General features: G+C 38.2%; 1 protein-coding gene across 1 annotated transcript in view; it reads left to right on the forward strand.

Annotated features, from left to right (window-relative positions):
- Positions 1-22953, forward strand: part of GPHR (Golgi pH regulator) — a 192674-nt gene that overhangs the window by 148433 nt on the left and 21288 nt on the right. Inside the window, exons 12-13 of the mRNA XM_090381737.1 lie at positions 10185-10274; positions 20963-21028. Coding sequence (XP_090237863.1) covers positions 10185-10274; positions 20963-21028 — 156 coding nt within the window. The remainder of the gene's footprint in view (positions 1-10184; positions 10275-20962; positions 21029-22953) is intronic.

The following is a 22953-nucleotide window of genomic DNA, read 5'->3' on the forward strand; positions in this document are numbered from 1 at the left end:
AATATCTACCTTTGGTGGAATTCCCACAAAGGTTACCCCACATGCCACCTTGAACTCCTCTAAAGGGGTAATATCTGAATGGGATCTTCTAAATGTATATCAGAGGATGAACTTGTCTCCAAATTAAGTAACCAAAATGTAGTCCAGGCAAAAAGAATTGTCATCAAAAAAGATGGAGAGCCTGTCCCTACACGAACAGTCATATTGACATTTAAGTCACCAAATCTCCCCACAACTATAAAAGCTGAATATCTCAGATGCCATGTTCGACCGTACATTCCCAACCCAGTTCGGTGCTTTAAGTGCCAAAAATTCGGTCATTCACAAACTGTGTGCAGAGGTATAGTCACTTGTGGTTCAAAAGAACACACACATACGGAAATAATGAAACCCAAAACTGTCCTAACTGCCAGGGAAATCATTCTGCCTTCTCTAAGGACTGTATCCAATGGAAAAGAGAGAAGAACATTCAGAGATATAAAATAGAGAATAAAGTGTCATATGAAGAGGCAAAGAAACACTTTGCAATCCCTACTAAATCATCTACATACGCCTCGGTTACTCAACAGCTACGCATAATATCAACTCAGACTGACTGCTCCATCCCTCCAAATATCTCTATATCTGGTTGGGCGAAATCATTACTTACTTCATTAAAAGAACAATCTCCCTCCAAATATGCAACCCAAGAAGTAAATATTCCGGTAACAATACCTCCAGATAAGAATCCCAATCAGCAACTGAAAGTACAAACTAAGAGCTCTGAAAGAACTGATATGCACACATTCAGATCTGATGCCATGGACACTGATGAAAAAGCGGATGAAGATGACACATTTCTTGAAATTCATCCAGAAGGTGACATTGACACAAGCAGACCAGTCTTCTCAAAGAAGGATAAAGGAAAAATTGACAGGCGTAAGCAAACTACCTCACGGAAGTTAACAGACACTAGCTAAAACCAAACAATGGATACAATTATTCAGTGGAATTGTCGTGGGCTCCGTGCTAACTTTGACGATTTTTATGTTCTCCTATCTGAATACAAGTCTGTTGCAGTATGCATTCAAGAAACAAATCTCACAAATGCAATATCTATGACAATTAAGCATTACAATATGTATAGAAAAGATAGAAACTCATCTAATTTAGCTCATGGAGGAGTAGCACTCATAGTGAACTCTTCGGTGCCCTCTAGACCTATCCCCCTGCAAACATTTTTAGAGGCTATTGCTGTCCGTGTCACCTTCGGAATCACAATAACATTAGTTTCATTGTATCTATCACCAAATCATACTACACCTTTGCTGATTTAGATAATTTAGTAATGCAAATACTTGCTCCCTTTTGTATTATGGGTGACTGGAATGGCCATCACCCGCTATGGGGGTTCTCAACATCTTGACTCCAGAGGACAGATAATTGAAAAAATTTTAGATAAACATAACCTGACAATTTTAAACACAGGTGCTCACACATACGTGCATTTATCATCTGGCTCAACTTCTGCTATTGATCTTTCAATATGCTCTCCAGTGATATTTCCTCTCATAGACTGGACTGTTACTAATAACCCTCGCGGGAGCGATCACTTTCCTATCACCTGTACTTTCTATATAAGTTCTACCCCTCATAGTAACATTAGGACAACCTGGAAATTTGCTAAGGCTAACTGGATTAAATACCAAGAAATAGCTCACTTAGATACTGTCTTCATAGCAACCCACACAATTGACTCTGCAGTAAGCCACATTACAGATACAATAATGAAAGCATCCGAGACTGCTATACCAAAATCATCATCCAAAATCCGGTTTCATCCAAAAATGTGGTGGAACGAAGCATGCAACAGTGCTACAAAAGAAAGGAACAAATATTGGAATATTTTTCGAAAACATCCAACCACAGCTAACCTCCTACAGTTTAAGAGAGTCAGAGCTAAAGCTCATCATATAAGACGGGAGAGTAAAAAAGAAGCATGGGCGCATTATGCCTCCACCATAAACAGATCCACGGATACTTCTACAATATGGAAAAAAATCAAAAGAATTAATGGTAAATACTCGCAGACAACTTCTTCTATTCTACTTGTAAAAGGGAAAGAAATCTCTGAACCTACAGAAATTGCCAATGCCTTAGGTACTACGTTTGAAACGCTTTCAGCTGTTGCCACATATGAACCTGCATTTCAATTGCTAAAATCCCAGACAGAAAAATACAAACTAAATTTTAATACTGTCATCCTTCATTCTTATAATCTGAATCTGACCATGAATGAATTGCGTAATGCACTTGCACGAGTGAAAAACAGTGCTCCAGGTCCCGACGGGATTTATTACACCATGATCTGTCATCTAAGTGAGGAATCATTAACTGTACTCTTACAACTGTATAACAGAATTTTCTTAGAGGAGTATTACCCCGCTAGCTGGTGCCATTCTTATGTGCTAGCCTTCCCGAAAGCAGGGAAAGACCACACCGATCCCAAAAATTACCGTCCTATTTCTCTAACCAGTTGTCTGGGAAAAACATTGGAAAAAATAATTAACGCCAGACTGACATGGTTATTAGAGACTCAAAACATTTTAAGCCCAAGTCAGTATGGTTTCCGGAGAAAAAGATGTACGCTTGATCTTATTATCAAGACTGAAACAAATATCCGGAATGCGTTCTTGAGAAATGAACACCTAGTTATGGTATGTGTTGACATCGAAAAGGCCTTTGATACAACTTGGCGATATGGGATTCTTCAGGACTTGCATAAATTTGGACTTCGGGGTCATCTCCCAAAATTTATTAAGAACTTTCTAGGCAATAGATCCTTTCAAGTCCGATTCCACTCTTCATTATCTCGAGCATATGTACAAGAAGAGGGAGTTCCCCAAGGATCAGTGTTGAGCGTCACACTCTTTGCCATTAGGATTGATTCTATTACCAAGTGCATACCTAACACAGTTGACGCATACTTGTACGCTGACGATCTTGCCATGTCATGTCATTCTCAAAATATGAGACTTATTGAAAGACCAACTACAAGGCACCATTAACAAAATAGTCTCTTGGGCCAAAAATAATGGATATCGGCTTTCTAAACCAAAAACGACTGCTGTACACTTCTGTCACAAACGTTCTTTACATCCGGATCCAGACCTTCAGTTGGATTCTCATTGTATTACTTTCCAACCTAGTATTAGATTTCTTGGTGTAATATTTGATAAAAAATTAAACTTCCTGGAACATATAAAACATTCGTACAAGTTGTCTTAGAAAACTTAAATCTTCTCAGAGTAATTTCTTCTGTTGTGGGGTGCAGATCGTTACGTGCTGTTACATCTACACCGCTCACTGATCAGATCCCGGTTAGACTATGGGTCTCCTGCATATGACTCAGCCAGGCCAAGTGTATTGAAATGGCTTGACCCTGTACATCACAGTGCATTAAGAGTTGCACTGGGGGCTTTTCGCACATCACCAATCTTAAGCCTGTATACCGAAGCCTATGAACCACCGTTACACCTTAGGCAGGAAACTACTACTACTAAATTGTGCAGCCAAAATCAGCAGTCTCCCACATCATCCCATGTGGCAATGCCTCTTCATGCCAAAATGGAGAGAAATCTATCAAACTAAACGGCGTTACAACAAACCATCTGGCATTAGGCTTGAAGCTTTGATCACAAGCGAGGGGCCTGAAGTTTTCTAACTCTCCAGGATACTAGCACGGAAACGCAGCCATGGCTTTCCATGGCTCCAGTACATATTGATAGACATTTTCAGCAATGGGGAAAGAATAACTTCTCCGATATCAACATTAGACAAATACATATGGCTCACTCTACCGAGTTTAGCAGCTTCATTCAACTATACACAGATGGATACAAAACTGGTAATAAAGTTGGCACAGCTGTAGTACTACCAAATGCCACCATCTCCAGACAGCTCCCACCAGAATGCAGTACTTATACCTCAGAGTTATATGGTATTCTACTAGCCCTAGAGAATATAAAAGAAGCCTCGTATGCTAAATCCATCATTTATACGGACTCGTTGAGTGCTGTTAATGCTCTACAGTGTAAATCCTTCCCTAGTCATCCTCTGATACAGAAAATTTTAGCACAGTTATTAGCACTTCATGGACGTGGACAGCTCGTAATATTTTGCTGGATCCCTGGACACGTTGGAATCGTAGGAAACGAGCAGGCAGATTTAGCTGCTAAAATTGTTACAAATGTGATACCATCAAATTTCAGGACTCCTTATATTGATCAAAAGTCCTTTATCAAACAGACATATAAAGAAGTGTGGACATGCTTGTGGAAAGATCAGAAAAATAATAAACTTTTTGAGATCAAGAGAGAAACTAAACTGTGGCAATCCAGCCTGAGACGAAACAGAAAGGAAGAAACTATTTTAGCCAGATTACGCATTGGTCATACTTTCCTCACTCATAGCTGTCTACTAACAAACAGTGACCCTCCACAATGCAGTAATTGTTTATGCCCACTAACAGTAAAGCATATCATCATAGAATGCCTGCAATATCAAAAAGAACGGAAAACAGCTTTTTCCTCTAATTTTCATAATTACAATCATTTAACACTGCACTGTGTCCTAGGAGATCGAGAGAACATAGATGACATTTTTCTTTTTCTAAAATTTATTAATAAATATCACCTTATCTGAACTGCTATCTCCTGTAAGAAAAACGAAGGAAATATCAGACAGTATTAGTGCATTATAGCCTAAGTTGCTGATGCACCAATAAATCTAACAAACAACAACAACAACATATTCTTACTGTGTGTATGCCATATCCAAAAATTTCATTACTTCATACAGCATATACCCCCCCCCCCCACTTTTTTTTACTATTGGATATACCATGAATTGTCAAACTAATAGAGTAAGCTTATCTGCGAAAAGATCTAAACATCCCAAACACTTCCTAGTTCGTTTCACAAATATACGTGGTCTCAATTCTAATCACAACGATGTCCATTTCCACTTGCAGTCTGCCAAACCCCATGTACTTTTTCTGACAGAATCTCAGTTATTGGTTAAATCAACCACAGTTCATCTCAGTTGCCCAAATTATTCACTGTATGATTCCTTTCGCCTAAAAGTGCTACTTGTTCATATGTACATTCCAATTTTCCTGTCAGAGACTTGGTAATTTGGAATCTCCTCTTTTTGATCTTCTCTGCCTTAAAATCTCTTTACCTCATTGTGTCAGATTCATCTGTGGTTCTACCATTCACCCAACTCCACTAATCACTCGGAGCTCTTTGACTTCCTCTCTTTGCAATTTGACTTTTTCTAGTCCAACTTTTCTATCAGTGAGGTAATTTTCCTTGGTGATTTTAATGTTCACAACTCCAGCTGGTCGAGATGCTGAGGCTTTTGCAATTACCAATGACTCTGTTAGAGATGAATCATTAATTAACCTAACTGCCCTGTTCTGAATGGAATCAAGAAGCCTGAGAGAAGTTTTGGGGGCACCACCCCAGATGTGGGAACAATATTTCATGGCAGGGCGGATTTGTGATTTATACATAGTGAGCAGCTGTTTAGAAGAAAAATAACGCTAAGAGTGAAAGAGAAAACCAAGTTTTTTAGATGCAGAGGAAGCAATATTTGTAATGTGCTTGTGCCAAGAGAGATTAGAAGTCAGGGTAATCCCCAAAGGAGATATATCATTTTGCCTAGAAATCTTAGTGTCACTAAAGATAAGCATAGGAGCAGAAGAATCCTTTTTGCGAGATATAAGACAAGACTGAGTTTTAGAAGGATTGAAATCAACTAAGTTGTCTTTGCCCCACTGAAGAATTACCTGAAGATCGGCATTTAAGGAATTGGTAGCAGATTTTCGAGAAGTTGAAGCTGATTGAGCAGAACAAGGTTTCTCAAAATGGAAAGTGGAATGCTGAAATGTGCTATCATCGGCAAAACTATGGATAGGATTTCCAGTCAATGGAAGAAGGTCATTAATATAGAAGAGGAAAAGAGTGGGGGAAAGAACTGAACCTTGAGGGACACCGCATTAGTGGAGGAGTTAGAAGACAGAGAGCCATCTATCATCACCCTCAGTGAGCGATCACAGAGAAAACTGGATAACCAATTACTAAAAACAGTTGGCAAACCATAAGATGGAAGCATGTTTAGAAGACCTTTATGCCAAACACAATCAAAAGCCTTTGAGATGTCAAGAGCAACTACTTGTGTTTCACCGAACCTTTCCATCGAATTAGTCCATAAATGGGTAACATAAACCAGAATATCGCCAGTGGATTTGACACTAACGGAATCCATACTGGCGATCGTTGATCAGACGGAAGGTTTCTAGGTAGTTTAAGAGTTGGCAGTTAATTGATTTCTCCATTACTTTAGAAAGAGTAGAAGTAATTGCAATGGGACGATAATTGGATGGGAGGGATTTGTCACCCTTTTTAGGAACTGGCTGGATATGAGCAAATTTCCAAGCAGAAGGAAAAACACCTTTGGAATAAGAAAGTGAAAAAAGGCGGCTAAGAATAGGAGTAAGTTCAGGAGCACAGGTTTTGAGAACAAGTGGAGAAATACCATCAGGACCTGGAGCTTTCTTAGCATTAAGATTCATCAAAATCCTGTTATCCTTTTGACAGAGTACCACAGGAAGCATTGAATGGAGCATGTTGGGAATGGTGGGAGGTGTTTTACCAAGATCATTAATACATGAGCTGGAAGAAAAATGGGATGCTAGCAGGTCAGCTTTATCCTTGGCTGAAGTGGCAACAGAACCATCTGGTTTGGACAGAGGTGGGAGCAGAGATGGGTAAAAGTTGCGGCCAATAGCTTTGGCAAGAGACCAGAATGCTCGGCTACCATTAGGGCAAGAAGCAAGTTTTCTACTCTTAGCCTGTTCAAACTCTAGTTTGGACTGATTAATAACTGCTTTACAATTGTTGCAAGCTTTGGTGTAGGCAGAAAATGAAACTGAAGAATTAGAAACAAGCCAATTACGATATGCAACATTCTTCTCTTGAACAGCCTTAGCACATTTATTGGAAAACCAAGGTTTAGATAAAGGAGGAGATTTTAAAGTGGAATGTGGGATAAAGGATTCCATTCCTGCAAGAATAATTTCACTGACACCATCTGAGCAAACGTTGACATCAGAAGTTTTGAAACAGTAATCCGACCAAGGAAAAGAAGTCTCGCAGGTCATCCCATTTTGCATTCTTGTAATGCCAAACTACACGAGATTGGGAATAGCCATGAGATGAAGGTTACATTGGAGAAGAGACAATCACCAAGTTGTGATCTGAAGTGCCTAAATGACCTCTCACTTCAACCGTGTACTTAGAAGGGTTGTTTGTGAGAAAAAGATCAAGCGTATTAGCTGTATGGTTAGGATTGTCCGGTATTCTTGTAGGTAAATGAACAATCTGTGCTAGGTCATTAGTAATTGCAAAAGCCTCAGCATCTCGACCTGCTGGGTCGGTGTGACTAGAAAACGGAAGCCAACTGGAGTTGTGAACATTAAAATCACCAAGGAAAATTACCTCACTGTTAGGAAAGTTGGACTGGAGAAAGTCAAGTTACAAAGAGAGGAAGTCAAAGAGCTCCAAGTGATTAGTGGAGTTGGGAGAACGGTAGAGACAACAGATGAATTTTACACAATGAGGTAGAGAGATTTTAAGCCAGAGAAGATCAAAGAGAGGAGATTCCAAATTGCCAAGTCTCTGACAGGGAATATCAGAATGGACATATGCACAAGTACCACCTTTGAGGCGAAAGGAACATACAGCGAATAATTTGGGCATCTGAGATGAGCAGTAGTTGAATCAACCGATAACTGAGATTCTGTCAGAAAAAGTACATGGGGTTTGGCAGACTGCAAGTGGAAATGGACATCGTTGAGATTAGAATTGAGACCACGTATATTTGTGAAATGAATTAGGAAGTGCTTGGGAGGTTTAGATCTTTTCGCAGATAAGCTTGCTTTATTAGTTTGACAATTCATTGTGTATTCAATAGTAAGAAAAAGTGGGTGGGACATGCTGTATGAAGTAATGAAATTTTTGGATATGGCGTACACATGGTAAGAATATACTCAGATCCTTGACATAACGTGGCCTCGACAATGCTCCCCGCATACACACTACTCGGACTCCCTCCAGTCACTATCTGGCAGAGTAGAGGTAGCAAGATTATACACTAGCTTATCCGGAAGCCTCCTAGAAAGTTACCAATAGGTTTGGTCCAGTGTACTAACTAGCAGCCGGCCTGCGAACACTGTTTGAGAGCTGTTCCCTCGAAATGTAAGGAATATTGGATCTCGCTATGATGTTCATCATAACCTCAAAATTCATCAATCATACTGCATGATGGAAGAGATAGGGAAGGGTTGACCGGAACTTAGCTCTAGAGACTAAACATGGGTTCCACCACTTCAAGTCTCGAATAAGCATAGTGGTGGTATTGCACCGGTTGATGAGAGTCATCAACCACCTAGTACTGCCTGGTAACATAGAGGGTGTGGCGTACCTCCATGTGGTGTGGGCGCCACACCTCGACCCCTGCTTACGTTGGTTCACACCTGGGTGGTCACTTGCCATGTACTTGTGAATGGAGGTTATACCCAGGATTTGGCTGTCACAGACTGTCCGGACATCGCCGAGGCACCTCCGTAGCCAGGTGGGCAGGAGCAGCAGTGTGTAACACATGCTTCTTGATTAAACCGGGGTTCGAGCCCGTGACCACCAAATATGGAGAATGCAGAATGGTCGGTTAATGACCACCACATATCCCCAGAACAATATGGCCTTAGTTGCTAATGCTCCTAAAAACCACATAACAACAACAACCAGCAGACATCGCCGAAATTGGGTCCACTTGACTTGAGTGTCACCCGAATATCAGTTCCATCAGCGTTTTAGACTCCCAGGTAGCAAATACAGCTTGTCTGGCATATCTGAGAGAATGTCTGTGACATTCTCTCAGATATGCCACAACTCAAGGACCATATCAGGTTTGTCCAAGTTTTCAGATGATACAAAGGTTGGCAGGGTTATTAATGACAGTAAAGAGAGTATGCTACTCCAACTGGATCTAGATAAGTTGAGAAAATGGGCTAAGAAGTGCCAACTGAAGTTTAACATTGACAAATGCAAAGTACTGCATATGGGTGGCAATAACTGAAGAGAAACATACCAACTATGTGCTACTACACTCAGGGAAGTGGAAAGTGAAAAAGACCTGGGGGGAGGGTAATCATGCAGTCAAATATGAAGTTCGCTGAGCAGTGCAGATGGGCTGCCAGAGAAGGTCATGGAGTCTTATCAATGATATATAGGAATTTTGCTTGCAGGGACTGGGAGATGGTTATCCTGTTATACAAGGCAATGGTCAGGCCACACCTACGGTATTATGTACAGGTCTGGAGGCCTCATTTTAGGAAAGATGTAGAGTTGCTATAACGAGTACAAAGAAGGAGACAAAGGGGTGCTCTTACCAAGAAAAGGTTAAGTTCTGCAAATTGTGTCACCTCAATCAGGTCACCTGGCATGTGATCTGATTAAGCTTTATAAGGCCTTGAATGAAATGGGTTGAGCAGCTGAATGCTGATGGGATTCTTCCTCTTGCTCAGATTAAGAACCCGAGGGGGCACAGTTTTAAATTGAGAAAAGAGTTGTAGAATAGATGTGCGGAAATTCGCCTTTAGCCTGCAGCTAGTTGAATGGTGGAACAGACTTCCATCTTTTGTTGTGGAAGTTGATAGCCTAAATAAATTTAAGGCTGAGCTGGATAGGCATTTTTGGAATGAATGGAGGGGTGAAATGGGAGGGTTTTTTTTTTTTGGCTGATGCTGCATAAGCTTGCCTTCTTACATTGTATGCTAATAATAATAAGCCTTGTGTTATGGGATCTCTATTAATCACTTAACGACTAGTAGAAAGGAAACGATGATGGCAGCAATGTTTAGGACAGAGTGCTAAAAGGAATAATTTGGGAACATTTGAAAATTTTAATGAAATCAGTTATTCATCAGCAAGATTAAAATATTCTTGTACTAAAAGTTTTCTTCAAAGTCATTATAGATAGTATTAATCTCTTAAACTTGAAGTATTTATTTAATTTTTTTTAATTAAATTAAATTTTTTTTATTTTTCATAAAATAAATGTTTGTGTTTCTGACATATTAGGTAAAGTTTTGGTCTCAGCATATCTCTTTTATTCTTGTTGGGGTGATTGTGGTTACCTCTATACGTGGTCTTCTTATAACGTTAACAAAGGTAAGCATACTAATTAATTATATCCTTTAATTCTCTAATCAGTGGATGCATCATTGTTTTAATCAATTTAGCAGCTTTGTATGAGGAATTAAATGAAAAATAATGTACATTCTTAAACTTTTCTTTTTATGGAGGGGCGAAAATTTTGTGAGTGCAATGAAAAAAAATGACAACTATTAAGTTCTACAGCAGGATTCTACGTCGAATAAGTATAATTTACAGATACAATACATGTATGCTTTGTGGTCCTGATTGCTTTCGAGCATAAATTCTGAACATCCAAACCCAGCTCACAGTTTTCTGTCAAATTTTTACTTTTTTAACCCATTTCAATACCACCAGATGGAAAATGAGCATCCTTTTCTATTTTAAATTGCATTCCTTTGTGTGATCTTTCTGAGAAAAAGATAATGATGCTCAGCATTTAGTTTACTCCAACACATTTAAAGCCTTAAACATTTCAGTTAGGTCTCCTTGCATATGCTACAATTTACACAACTCAATTCTTTCTTGGTAGGAGAGTGCTCTTTTGTGACCTTGGCTAATATTGATGCCTTTCTCTGTAGCTGTTCCCTCAACTGTACATCCTTCCTAAATGAGGTTTCCAAACCTGTATGCAATAGCAAGCTGTGTCTGAGATGTGGATTTGTGGACAGCATTACATAGTCACAGTTGTACTTTGGTACTTTAGTATTGGTAGTAGTAATTGATGCAAAGAAGCAAGCTTATACAGCATCAGCAAAAAAAAGAACCATCATACATCACCTGTTCATCCAATAATAATCCTTTGAATTTATTAAAACTACCAACTTCCACAAACAAGATTGAAGTTGGTTCCAACAATCAACTACCTACTGGTTAAAAATGAAATCTCCACTTATCTATCCTATACGCATCTTTCCTCAACTTAAATTTATGCTTCCTCATGTGTTGTCTCAGCAAGAGTAAGAATGCCATTAGCATTTAGCTTACTCAATCCATTCAAAGCCTTAAAACACCTCAATCACATCTCCTTGCAGATCATAGTTTCCAGACACTGCATTTGTATACTTTTGTTCCCTTTATTAATCTCATTGGTTTCTCCCACGCCCTTTGCAAAAGATCCTTCTTAAAATGAGGTTTCCAAATCTGGCGTGCAGTATTCAAAATGTGGCCTAGCTATTCCATTATGCATTGGGGAAAATCACCTCCTCCTCTCTGCTAGCAGAATTCCTCTATATCGTTGACAGAATGTCGTGAGCAGTCCTAATAGCCTGTCTACACTGTTCAGAGAACTTCAGTCTGCCTGCACGATTATTATCCCCAGATATTTTTCATTCTCCACTACCCTGAGTGTTGTACTACCCAGCTGGTGTGCTATACTTGGATTACTGCTTCCCATATGCAATACCTTACATTTATCAATGTTAAATGTCAGTTGCCACTTCTCAGCCCATCTGCCTAATTTTTCTGTATCCTGTTGCAGTAGCCTACCCTGATTACTATCATTAAACACCTTGCCAACCTTTGTATCATCTGCAAACTTAGACATTAGAGGCCCGATATGTTCATCAGTATCATTAATAAATACTGAAAAGAAAAATGAGCCCAGCACTGAGCCCTGGGGAACTCCACTAATGCTCCATGAAGAGCATTTCCCATTGATAACAACTCTTTATTCTCCCACTTAACCATCCCTTTATCCATAGCAGTAACTTGCCCTTAATGCCACACTGGTCCAGTCTCTACAGAAATCTAAGTATATGATGTCAAAATTATTTTTTGCATCTGTCCTTTTGTTACTGAATCATAGTATCGAATCAGGTTGGTTAGACAAGTTTGCCCTTAACAAATGCATGCTGTTATTAGTATAGCTGCATGCTTATATAGATGGTCGTGCATTACTTCTTTAGGCAGTGACTACATTATTATCCCTGGAATACATGTATGGCATAGATTCAAACTGAGGAAAGACAGTTGTAGAATAGATGTGCAGAAGTTTGTTTCAGCAATCAACTACCCGAAGCCAGCGGGTAGTTGATGGCTGGAACAAACTTCCATCTGTAGTTGTGGAAGTTGATAGCTTAAATAAATTCAAGGCAGAACTAGACAAACATTTGGAATGAATTGATTGGTGAAATGGGAAGGGGGTGTGTTTTTTTTTGTTTTTTTTTTTTTTGGCTGATGCTGTATAAGCTTGCTGGTAATTATTACTCACCTAACCCTTTGATCTGCCTTTTTGAATTTGGGATACAGTCATGTGCCTCCAGTCCATAGGGATATGCCCTGAATCTAGGGATGCTCTCATAATTATGAATAAAAGGTCACTGACCTTTTTTGCTGACTCTCAATGTATAGTTGGACCTCTGTTTAACCAATTTCCATATAGCGGATTTTTCTATGAAGCGAATTTTTTTGATTTCTTCTTGGTCATTACATTGAACAATATACACTCTGTCTGTCCTTTCTGTAGACATTGTACTCCCCATATTCACATTCCATTCCTTGTATCTAAGTGACACCACATCTCTAATATCCCCTCAATGTCTGCATTTAATGACTTAATCAGCGCTTCAGATTCATCAGATATATTTAGTATGCTCCAACATTGGTGTACATGCCAGTAATGCACCTGTTCTTTCTCTTAATTACTCTTGCCCATGCATTTACTTGATGCATGATGGCCCACAGCAGTGCTTGAAATCCCCAAAACCTCACTTTCCAGGCTGCCCCCAATAGAAGCAGTGGAAAAATAATTTTAACCTTTGTCTGCAGCTCTAATTAATCTATTACTCAGTGTTACACCCCCCCCCCCCCAAGCTAGCAGTTTTCTGACCTACCTACCAGAACCTTGATAGCATCAAGGTTCTGAGAAATATTTACGCTGAGAAATATTCTTCCATATAACATGCTGAGAAATATTCTTCCATATAACACGCTGAGAAATATTCTTCCATATAACACGCTGAGAAATATTCTTCCATATAACATGCTGAGAAATATTCTTCCATATAACACGCTGAGAAATATTCTTCCATATAACAAAGAAAATTTTCATATAATGAACTAATTTCGAGAGACCTGGGTATGCATTGTTTGCACCTCTGGCCTTTAGGCAATAGAGCTGGTGATGTAGAAAGCACAAATTAAGAGCTAAAAGGATTAAGAATTAATCACTTTAGCTTTTAATAGCTAAAGGATTTAATTCTTAAGAGCATTCCACAATTTAGTGTTGCCCATAAAGCATTCACTGTACCAAGAAGTCGTGCTGGTCAACTTCTATTCTGGTTCACAGTCATTGCCAAAGATTAAGGAATATTCCCGATATGAAAATTGGTTCTGGTCACCCTGTTTTCTATGGTAAGCACCCTATTAAAGAATTAGGAGAGAGTGATTTTCCTTTATCCTGGGAATTCATTTGTTGTTTTGCAGAAATGAGTCATCCGCACTTTCACTAAATTTCACCTGTCTCTGTATGGTAGTACAAGTTGTCCCTAAATCAGTTTTGTTTTAACTGCTGTGCAAGTTACCTTACAATGTCTAAGAGGAAATCCTTGAGTGTAGTGAAAAAAGTGGAAGTGCTTAATAGTGTAGATTGGGGTGTTTAAAAAAAAGAAGAGATCGCTTTAAATTTTGGTGGCCCTGCCAGTAGTGTGTCAACTATTCTGAAACTGTTTGAGGAAACGGGACCCAGTTGGAAGCATGTGAAATTATGCCTGAAGATGTAGATGAAGTCGTTTTTAAGTGGGTGAATTTGATTTGAGACAAAGCTTGATGATATCAGGGCTATTAATAAAAGAAAAGGCTATGGAGTATGCATCTTTTCTCGGGCATAAAACTTTCCAAGCCAGTTCTGGTTGGCTGGACAAATTTAAAAAGTGCCATGGCTTACTCGAAAAAGTTATTTCTGGTGAAAGTGGGGTTGTAATTGAAGAAGACTGTACCCATTGGAAAGAAATTGTTTTGAAAAAAAATTATGGAAGACTACTAGCCCAAAGACTCATTTAACATTGATGAAACAGGTCTGTTTTTTAAATGTTTGCCGAACAAGACACTGACTTTTAAAGGTGATAAATGTGTAGGTGGTAAAATTAGTAAGGAGGGAATTACAGTTTTGGTTGGTGCAAATGTGGCTGGTAATGAAAAACTGAAGCTTTTGGTAATAGGCAAAAGTAAACAACCCTGATGTTTCAAAGGAGTAAAGTCGTTAAGAGTTAGACTACAAAAAAAAAGCTTGAATGACAAGTGAAATTTTTGAACAGTGGATTTTAAAATTCGATAGAAAGATGAAGAAAGAAAACAGAAAAATCGCTTTGATTGTCGAAAACTGTCCTACTCACCTTCACTTGGTTTTTTTGAAACTTACAAGTGTGAAGCTTGTTTTCTTCCCTCCGAATACCTCGTCTAAATTGCAGCCAAAGGACCAAGGAATTATCAAGAATTTGAAAATGCACTACCAGAGTGAAAAAAATTATACTGAGAATAGAAACCAACCAACCTATAGATTCTATTATAGATTTGTGGATGCGCATATCAGAGTTGGCAAAATTTTGGAGTCAAGATGTGATGCAAACAACGATTAAGGATTGTTTCGCAAAAGCAGGTTTTGCTAAAATGCAATTAACAGGGATGAACTGCTACAAGACATTGAGCAATCTTGGGAAGAACTCCAAGCAGTGGAGAAACTCCAACATTTTGGAGACTATTCAAAGAACTAGTGATGATATTGACTATGAGTTGGATGAAAATGAAGGCAACAGAGGGAATGAGGGCAACACAGGTGACCCCCTGCTTAACGCTGATAATTCTTTCCGGAAAAACAGAGCACTAAGTGAATCCGCGCTAAGCAAGTGCCGCATTCCCATATGGTAACATATGTATTTGTGAGTTGCAGTCAGTGCCATAGAATATTTCCTAATCAATAATAAACGGTAGTGAAAAGATGTACAAATGTCGGTCAAAATATTTAATATTCAAATATTTGTACATATAAAATATTCTGCATTACATACATATATAATTATGTGGTAACTACTTATGTAGTTACCACATAAGTAGTTACCACATTAAAATCATGAATTTAATTGATTTTAATTGATCTAATTTAATTGATGAATTTAATCATGAAAAATGTGTTTATTTTGGGTTGAACTTTGGCCCTCTTCCAAATAAACTAAAAGGGTATTAATTTTAAATCCCCTGCAGCATTACCACTCAACAGTAAAGTCAACCGATCCTTTGCCGCTTTGAAACCTGGCATGTTTTTTTTCTTCTTTCAATATGAAACTTCTTAAATTTAGGCATTTGTTTGGACAACAAAAGTCCTGCTTCATCTATGTTAAAAACTTGTTGAGAAGTATAAGACATAATACCCCTCTTCAATAATTTTAACAAGTTCTTTTTTGAAAGTTTTGGCTCCTTCTGCACTTGCGGCCTCTCCCTGGATTTTAAATCTATTCAACCAGCCCTTACTAGTTTTAAATGGTACCTTTTTTTTTTTTTTTTAGGTGAGTTTTCTTGAGATCATCATATTGGCTAATCTCTCTCTCTCTCTCTCTCTCTTTTTAATATTATTTAACTTAACTGAATTCTGCATTGGATATTATCTTCAATAAAATTAGTTCAAGTCTTTCCATTTCAATCCTAATAGCTGGCTTAGCCCTAGTTGCTTGCAGTGGAACAGCTATCTTTCCCGCTGCTAAAATTAATTCTTTATTTTTTTATAATTGTTCTTATGGTTAAACTTGCCAGTCCTAAATTATGGCACACATCCACTTGTCATTGACCGGAATCGATTCACTTCAAAATGACTAATTTTATTTTCAAATTCAGTATTTTTCTTACATTTATAGTCTTCGTACTGCACCCAGACGTTGCTTTTTCATTCTTATCGGCCATTATTAACTCTTCGAAAATGTAACTGCATTGGTTGCATTAATTACAATACAATGTTCAAGTAAACTGTCCGTTACGCACGATGTCTAATACTGTACTGAGTGATGACTAGACTTCGGATAAATGCATATAATGCAAATATTACAAGCAATATACTTGAAAATTTTTTAAAATGTTGATCTCAGAACTACGTAACAAGTCACTGTACTGCAATTAAATTAGTGTGTGAGAAAATTTCACTGAGCGTGGGAAACGTTTTAATGCTTTTTTGCTATTCATTTTCAAGCTATTGACTCCATGAAATGAAACGATTTTGTTAAATATGCCAAAAATGCAATCTGTAAAAGAAAGAACATTATAGTGATCTGTGACAACATTATAGTCAGATACGGGTTATAATATAAGAACAGCGTTATAGTGAATCAGCATAAAGCAAACCATGTTATAACGGGGGCCTGCTGTATTAAACCTTCCAAACCTGAACTGTTGGCAGCATTTGAAACTTTGTGTCGAGGCCTTCAGTGTGAAGAAAATGTGCCAGAAAATATATTTGAGTGCTTAAACAAATGCAAATATTTTTGTAAACTATGTACAGTAAAATCCAGTGTACAACAAAAAATATATATATATATTTTTTACAACATAATTCTTAAGTGTACTAATATATTGTGCGCATCATGTAAGTAGTCATTATTTCTTAATATGTGTGTATTAATAAATTAATTGTTTTAAAATGTTATAAAATTTTTTCATTCCCACTTATTTCTGATTTATTTCCCATATTTTGCTGTATTTCTGAGTTGAATTACAGTATTTTTCATTGTTGAAAAGGTCATATTTCTTTATAACGAAATTTCTGTATAGCGAATGTTTTCAAGGTAATGACTGATTTCGTTATATGGAGGTCCGACTCTAATTGAATGAACCCCCATCTGTGCCAGGTGCTTGATTTACCTTGATTTACATTTAGCATTAGCATTAGCATTAGTAGAGGCATATGATGCAAGAAAGCAAGCTTATTCAGCATCAGCCAAAAAAAAAAAAAAAAAAAAAAAAACACACCACTCCCATTTCACCCCTCCGTTCGTTCGAAATACCTGTCCAGTTGAGCTTTAAATTTGTTTAGGCTATCAACTTCAACAACAAGTGATGGAAGTCGGTTCCACCAACCAACCACCCGCTGGCCAAAGGCAAATTTCCGCACATCTATCCGACATCCGTCCTTCCTCAATTTGAATTTATGCCCTCTGAGGTGATTATTCTGAGCAAGATGAAGAATCCCATTGGCATTGAGCATGCTCAAACCATTCAAAGCCTTATACACCTCTATCAGATCACCTCACCAGTGCCTAGTCTCCAGACTCTGTAATTTGCAAAACTTAAGCCTTTCTTCGTAAGAGCAACCCTTTGTTCCATTCACTAATCTTGTTGCCCTTCTCTGTACCCGTTCCAGCAGCTCTACATCCTTCTTGAAATGAGGCCTCCAGACCTGTATACAGTACTCAAGATGTGGCCTAACCATTGCCTTATACAAGGGAATAATCACCTCCTTACCCCTGCTAGAAAAATTCCTGTATATCATTGACAAGACACCATGAGCTACTCTTGCAGCTCGTCTGCACTGCTCAGAGAACTTCATATCTGCCTGCACAATTACCCCCAGGTCCTTTTCATTCTCCACCACTGTCAGTGTAGTACCACAGAGTTGATATGTTGCTCTGGGGTTACTGTTTCCCATATGTAGTACTTTACATTTGTCAATGTTAAACTTCATTTGCCACCTCTCAGCCCATCTGTTCAACCTTTCCAGATCCTGTTGCAGCAGCATAGCGTCAGTAGTGTCCTTAACAACCCTGCCAACCTTTGTATCATCTGCAAACTTGGACATTAAACTTGATATCCCATCATCAATATCATTCATAAACACTGAAAACAACAACGGACCCAACACTGAACCCTGAGGAACTCCACTAATAACATTAGTCCACGTTGAGCAGTGTCCATTGATTACCACTCTCTGTCTTCTGCCACTCAACCACCCCTTTATCCATAGCAGCATTGGAGCAGTCTTCCATGTGCAACAGTATCAAAAGCCTTTCTAAGATCCAAGTATATAATATCAAATTTATTCCTGCATCCAGTTCTTTTGTGACTACATCATAGTATCCAGTCAAATTGGTCAGGCAAGACCTGCCCTTAACAAAACCATGCTGCGTCTGAGCTATAACTGAATTCTTGTCTAGATGATCCTGCAGTGCTTCTTTAACCAGTGCCTCCATTAATTTACCTGAACAGAAGTTAAACTAACAGGTCTATAATTACTTGTGTCAGCCTTTGATCCTCCTTTGTGAATTGGGGTTACATTTGCACATCTCCAGTCTATGGGTACCTCCCCTGAGTCCAAAGAAGCTCTCATAATTATGGCTAGGGGTTTGCTTACTTCCTTTGCTGCCTCCTTTAATATAACTGGATAGATCCCATCCACCACAGGTGCCTTTTTTATGTTTATCCTCAACAATCTCTCCTCCACTTTCCTCTCAGTTATTACAAAATCATCCAGCTCACTGCCAATGTTTACTTTACCTACATCATTCTCCTTCCTGAATAACTCCTCATACGTGAATGTAGATGCAAAATACTCGTTTAAATTGTTAGCCACCTGAGCAGGATCCTCAACTGTTGAACCATCAATATCCAGTGGACCAATCTGATTCATCCCTTTCCTTCTTGAATTTAAATATGTAAAGAACTCTTTTCTGTTTTTCTTTGCATCCTTTGCCAAGGATTTTTCGTAGTCTGCCTTTGCCTGCCTAATCTCCTTTGTGACTTGGGTACAGACCAACTTATATCTATCATAGGCTTCCATGTCACCCATTAATTTGTATGTATCCCATGCATTTTTCTTCCCTGCCACATGTCTCATTAGTTCATCTGACAACCATTTAGGCCTAAATCTTGAACAATATTTCTTAGTTGGTATGTAAAGCCTGGTAGCCTCCAAGATTAGTTCCTTGAATGCTTACCATTTTGAGTTTGCTGTTGGTAACATCATCAGTTGGTCCCACTGTATAGAATTTAAATACTGTCTCAGACCATCATAGTCGCCTTTACGAAAACAAAAACCCTTCCCTTTACCTCTGATGGTAGTTACCTCCTTGAGTAAATCCCACTTCAACACACTGTGATCACTGCCACCTAGTGGTTCATTTATCTGCAGATTCTTAATGCATGAAGAATCACTACTGATAATCAGATCGAGAGTATTGCTCCCTCTTGTTGCCTCACGAACATGCTGATGTAGAAAACAATTATCCAATAAATCCACAAAAGCCTTGCTAGTGTGCGAGTGACCAACCCACAAATTCCAGTCAATATCTGGGAAATTAAAATCCCCCATTATAAGGCTGTCTGATTTACTGGCCCACTCTATTTCCCTGTACAATATCTTATTATACTCATCAGAGTATAATATTAGGCCTATAGCACACTCCTACTCTCAATTTTGATTTCCCTATGCTTATGTCACACCAAACTGACTCGACACTGCCCTGTCCATCGATGTCGACTGGCTTCACTTCCTTGGACTTTGTGTTTCTTAACTAATAGCATAACCCCTCCTGTCCTGTCTATCCTTTCTATACACATTGTATTCCCCAAATTCTAGTTCCGCATTACGTATATCTGTGTGACACCACGTCTCTGATATCCCAACAATATCTGCCTTTGATGTTTTGAGCGATACCTCAAATTCATCAAATTTATTTACCAAACTCCTAGCAACGGTGTACACGCAGGTATACATGCACCTGTTTCTATTCTTAGCTACCCTAACACAACCCATGTGTTTACTTGTACCGCAATAACTCCCAGCAGTCCTGCATATTGTTTTTCAGGCTTCTTCTCATTTCAATAGAAGCAGTGCAAGAATCACTTCCACCTCTGCCAGTGGCTACTGTTAATCTATTAGTCCTTGTATCCCCCCAACTAGCAGTTTTCCGACCCACCTAACACTGCCTCGACAGCATCAGCAAAAATTCTTGCACCCTTTCTATTTAAGTGTATCCCATCCCTGTAAAAGCAATCTCTCCTGTTAACAAGTACAGTCCAGGCTGAAAAAAATTCTACCCCTTGAGCCTTGCACAATCCCTCCAGGGCCGAATTGATTGACAAGGCTCTCATCATATAGTGCATTGTTTTCTCAGCACCATAATTAAAACAGTTAAATATAATTATTATATGCTTAATTGCAGTCATTTGTGATTTATCTTTCAATCAGAATAGCATGATTTCTGGTCACTGCACTTAAAATAAAATAAAGAAATGACTGCGCTTAAAATAAAGAAATGACTTTAGATAAAATCATTAACATCAGTGAACAACTGATTTTTATTTTAAGTATTATTTAAGATATTTTCAGTGGAATCTTAAGATTTTTCAGTATTTAATAAAAACACACAATAGGCCTTAATGACAGTCATTACAATATTAAGAATCCATACTGTCTGAAAAATAAAGTTTCAGCTATGTTTTCCTTAAATTATAAATTGAATAGTAATGATCATTATTCCTTTGCTCTCTCTCTCTCTCTCTCTCTCTCTCTCTCACACACACACACACACACACACACACACACACACACACACACACACACACACACACACACACACACACACACACACACACACACACACATTAGCATTATTAATGAATTTTATATTAGAATTTAAAAATGAGTTGTAAATCTGATAATTATTTTGATTGTTATAATAATAGTTTTATAAGCTAAAAGAACATTTTTATTACTTTTTTTACAGTTTTTCTATGCCATATCAAGTAGTAAATCTTCCAACATCATTGTATTAGCTCTTGCACAAATCATGGTGAGAATTAATTTCTATAATTTTGCTACTCCTTAATAAATTCATTTGTTCTCATCTTTTTTATATAGATCTATTTTTGTGATGTGTTGATAAATAATCTAAAACTTCAACAACAAAACTATGGTTACATTTAACTTTATACTTACTTATATGTATTGAGATAACTTTGTATTAGAAACACCTGTTATAGTAATATTAATATCAGCAATTCAGATAAGAGAGAACAAAAAAAAAAAGTAAGCAACCCTTTAGCCATAATCATGAGTGAATCCTTAGGTTCAGGAAAGTTCCTTTTCATTGGAAATGTGTAAATGTCCCTGCATTTCAAAAAGGGAGATCAAATAGTGACATGAGTAATTACGGACCCTGTTAGCTTGACTTCTGTTCCAGGAAATTTTATGGGGTCACTGGTTGAAGAAGTAATGCAGTACCATCCAGACAGAAATGGAGTTATATGGTAACCACAGCGTGGATTTTTTAAGGGAAGATCTTGTGTGACCATTTTAACTGGGTACTATGATGTAGTAATAAAGGTACTAGAGTAATAAAAGCAATTACCATGATATAGTAAATTATCAAAAAATAATTTCTACACCATATGCTTAATTTAAGAAAAGCTTTTGATATTGTTCCACATAAAAGACTGCTGTACAAATTGGAGCAGTGTGGCAAGGTACTGCTGTGGATAAAGAAATGGTTGAGTGAGAGAAGACAAAGTAGTTATCAAGTGCTGCTCTTCTTGGACTAATGTTATTAGTGGCATCCCACATATAGGCATATTAGGCTTCACGTCTAAGTTTGCAGATGATACAATGGTTGATGTTGGTTAATGACTGCAACAAGATCTAGAAATATTAAGATGGGCTGAGAAGTGGCAACCGAAATTTAATATTGAAAAATGCAAGGTACTGCATATGGATAGCAGTAATTCTAGATTAGCATACTAGATGGGTGGTACCACACCCAGGATAATGGAGAATAAAAAAGAGTTTGGGGTGTCGCACTCAGACATGAAGTTCTCTGAGCATCATAGACAGGCTGCTAGTACTTCTCATGGGGGTTCTGTTGTTGACATCCTGAAAGAGGCCTCTGAGGTCGGCAAAATTCATATCTAGGAATAAATAAACTCATACGCCGACCATTAAATAAAATTTTTACTGTAACTGAAGTTTATACAAGTAATATCAAAAAACAAATTATTTACAATAAGCTGATGGTTGTATATTACGGAATGCTAAAAGCTAAAATAAAATAATTTACTATAAAATATGCTAAAATATAAAAGTTAAAAGTGCTAAAAAACCTGAAGCTTTCGAGAGCGTCGGCTCCCTTCCTTAACAGTAATAAGACTTCTTGCAACGTCTCTTTATATAGCAGGCTCACGGTACGTCCACACATGTTATTTCTCCACGTGGCACATGGGCAGAACCGGAAGCGGAAATGGTTCGGGTATGTGGCAAACAAAATTGTTCATCTGACCTTAATAATATAATTGCTTCGAAAATAGGATGAATACGCATACCTCTGTTTCTGTTCATAGTATTCTTACTGGATGAGCCAATCCGTAAACCCTCGAGCCATTTACGCTCCCAGTATTCATGTGCACGATCCATAATAATAGCGTCCTCTGGGGAGATTTGATGTTGCTTTTCCCAAAAATGTTCGGCCACAGCAGATGTATTATAGTCAGCGGTTCTTATAGCATTTAAATGTTCCCCCAGACGATCCCTGAGCCGTCGTTTTGTTTCCCCCACATAACGTCCTTCACAACGAGTTGCCATGATATTGCACTACTTTGAATAAGTAACGCTTCACCTGAGGAGAAGACTAATGTTACTTATTCTCAGATGGATACCACCACTCAGACGGCACCGTTTCAGGGCTATTTGGCCCTTCGTTGTGAAGGTATTTACAATATGAGATAT

The sequence above is a fragment of the Mastigoproctus giganteus genome, chromosome 9 (assembly GCF_048544385.1).
Source record: "Mastigoproctus giganteus isolate SK-2022 chromosome 9, ASM4854438v1, whole genome shotgun sequence".
In the NCBI taxonomy this organism is placed as follows: Eukaryota; Metazoa; Arthropoda; class Arachnida; order Uropygi; family Thelyphonidae; genus Mastigoproctus; species Mastigoproctus giganteus.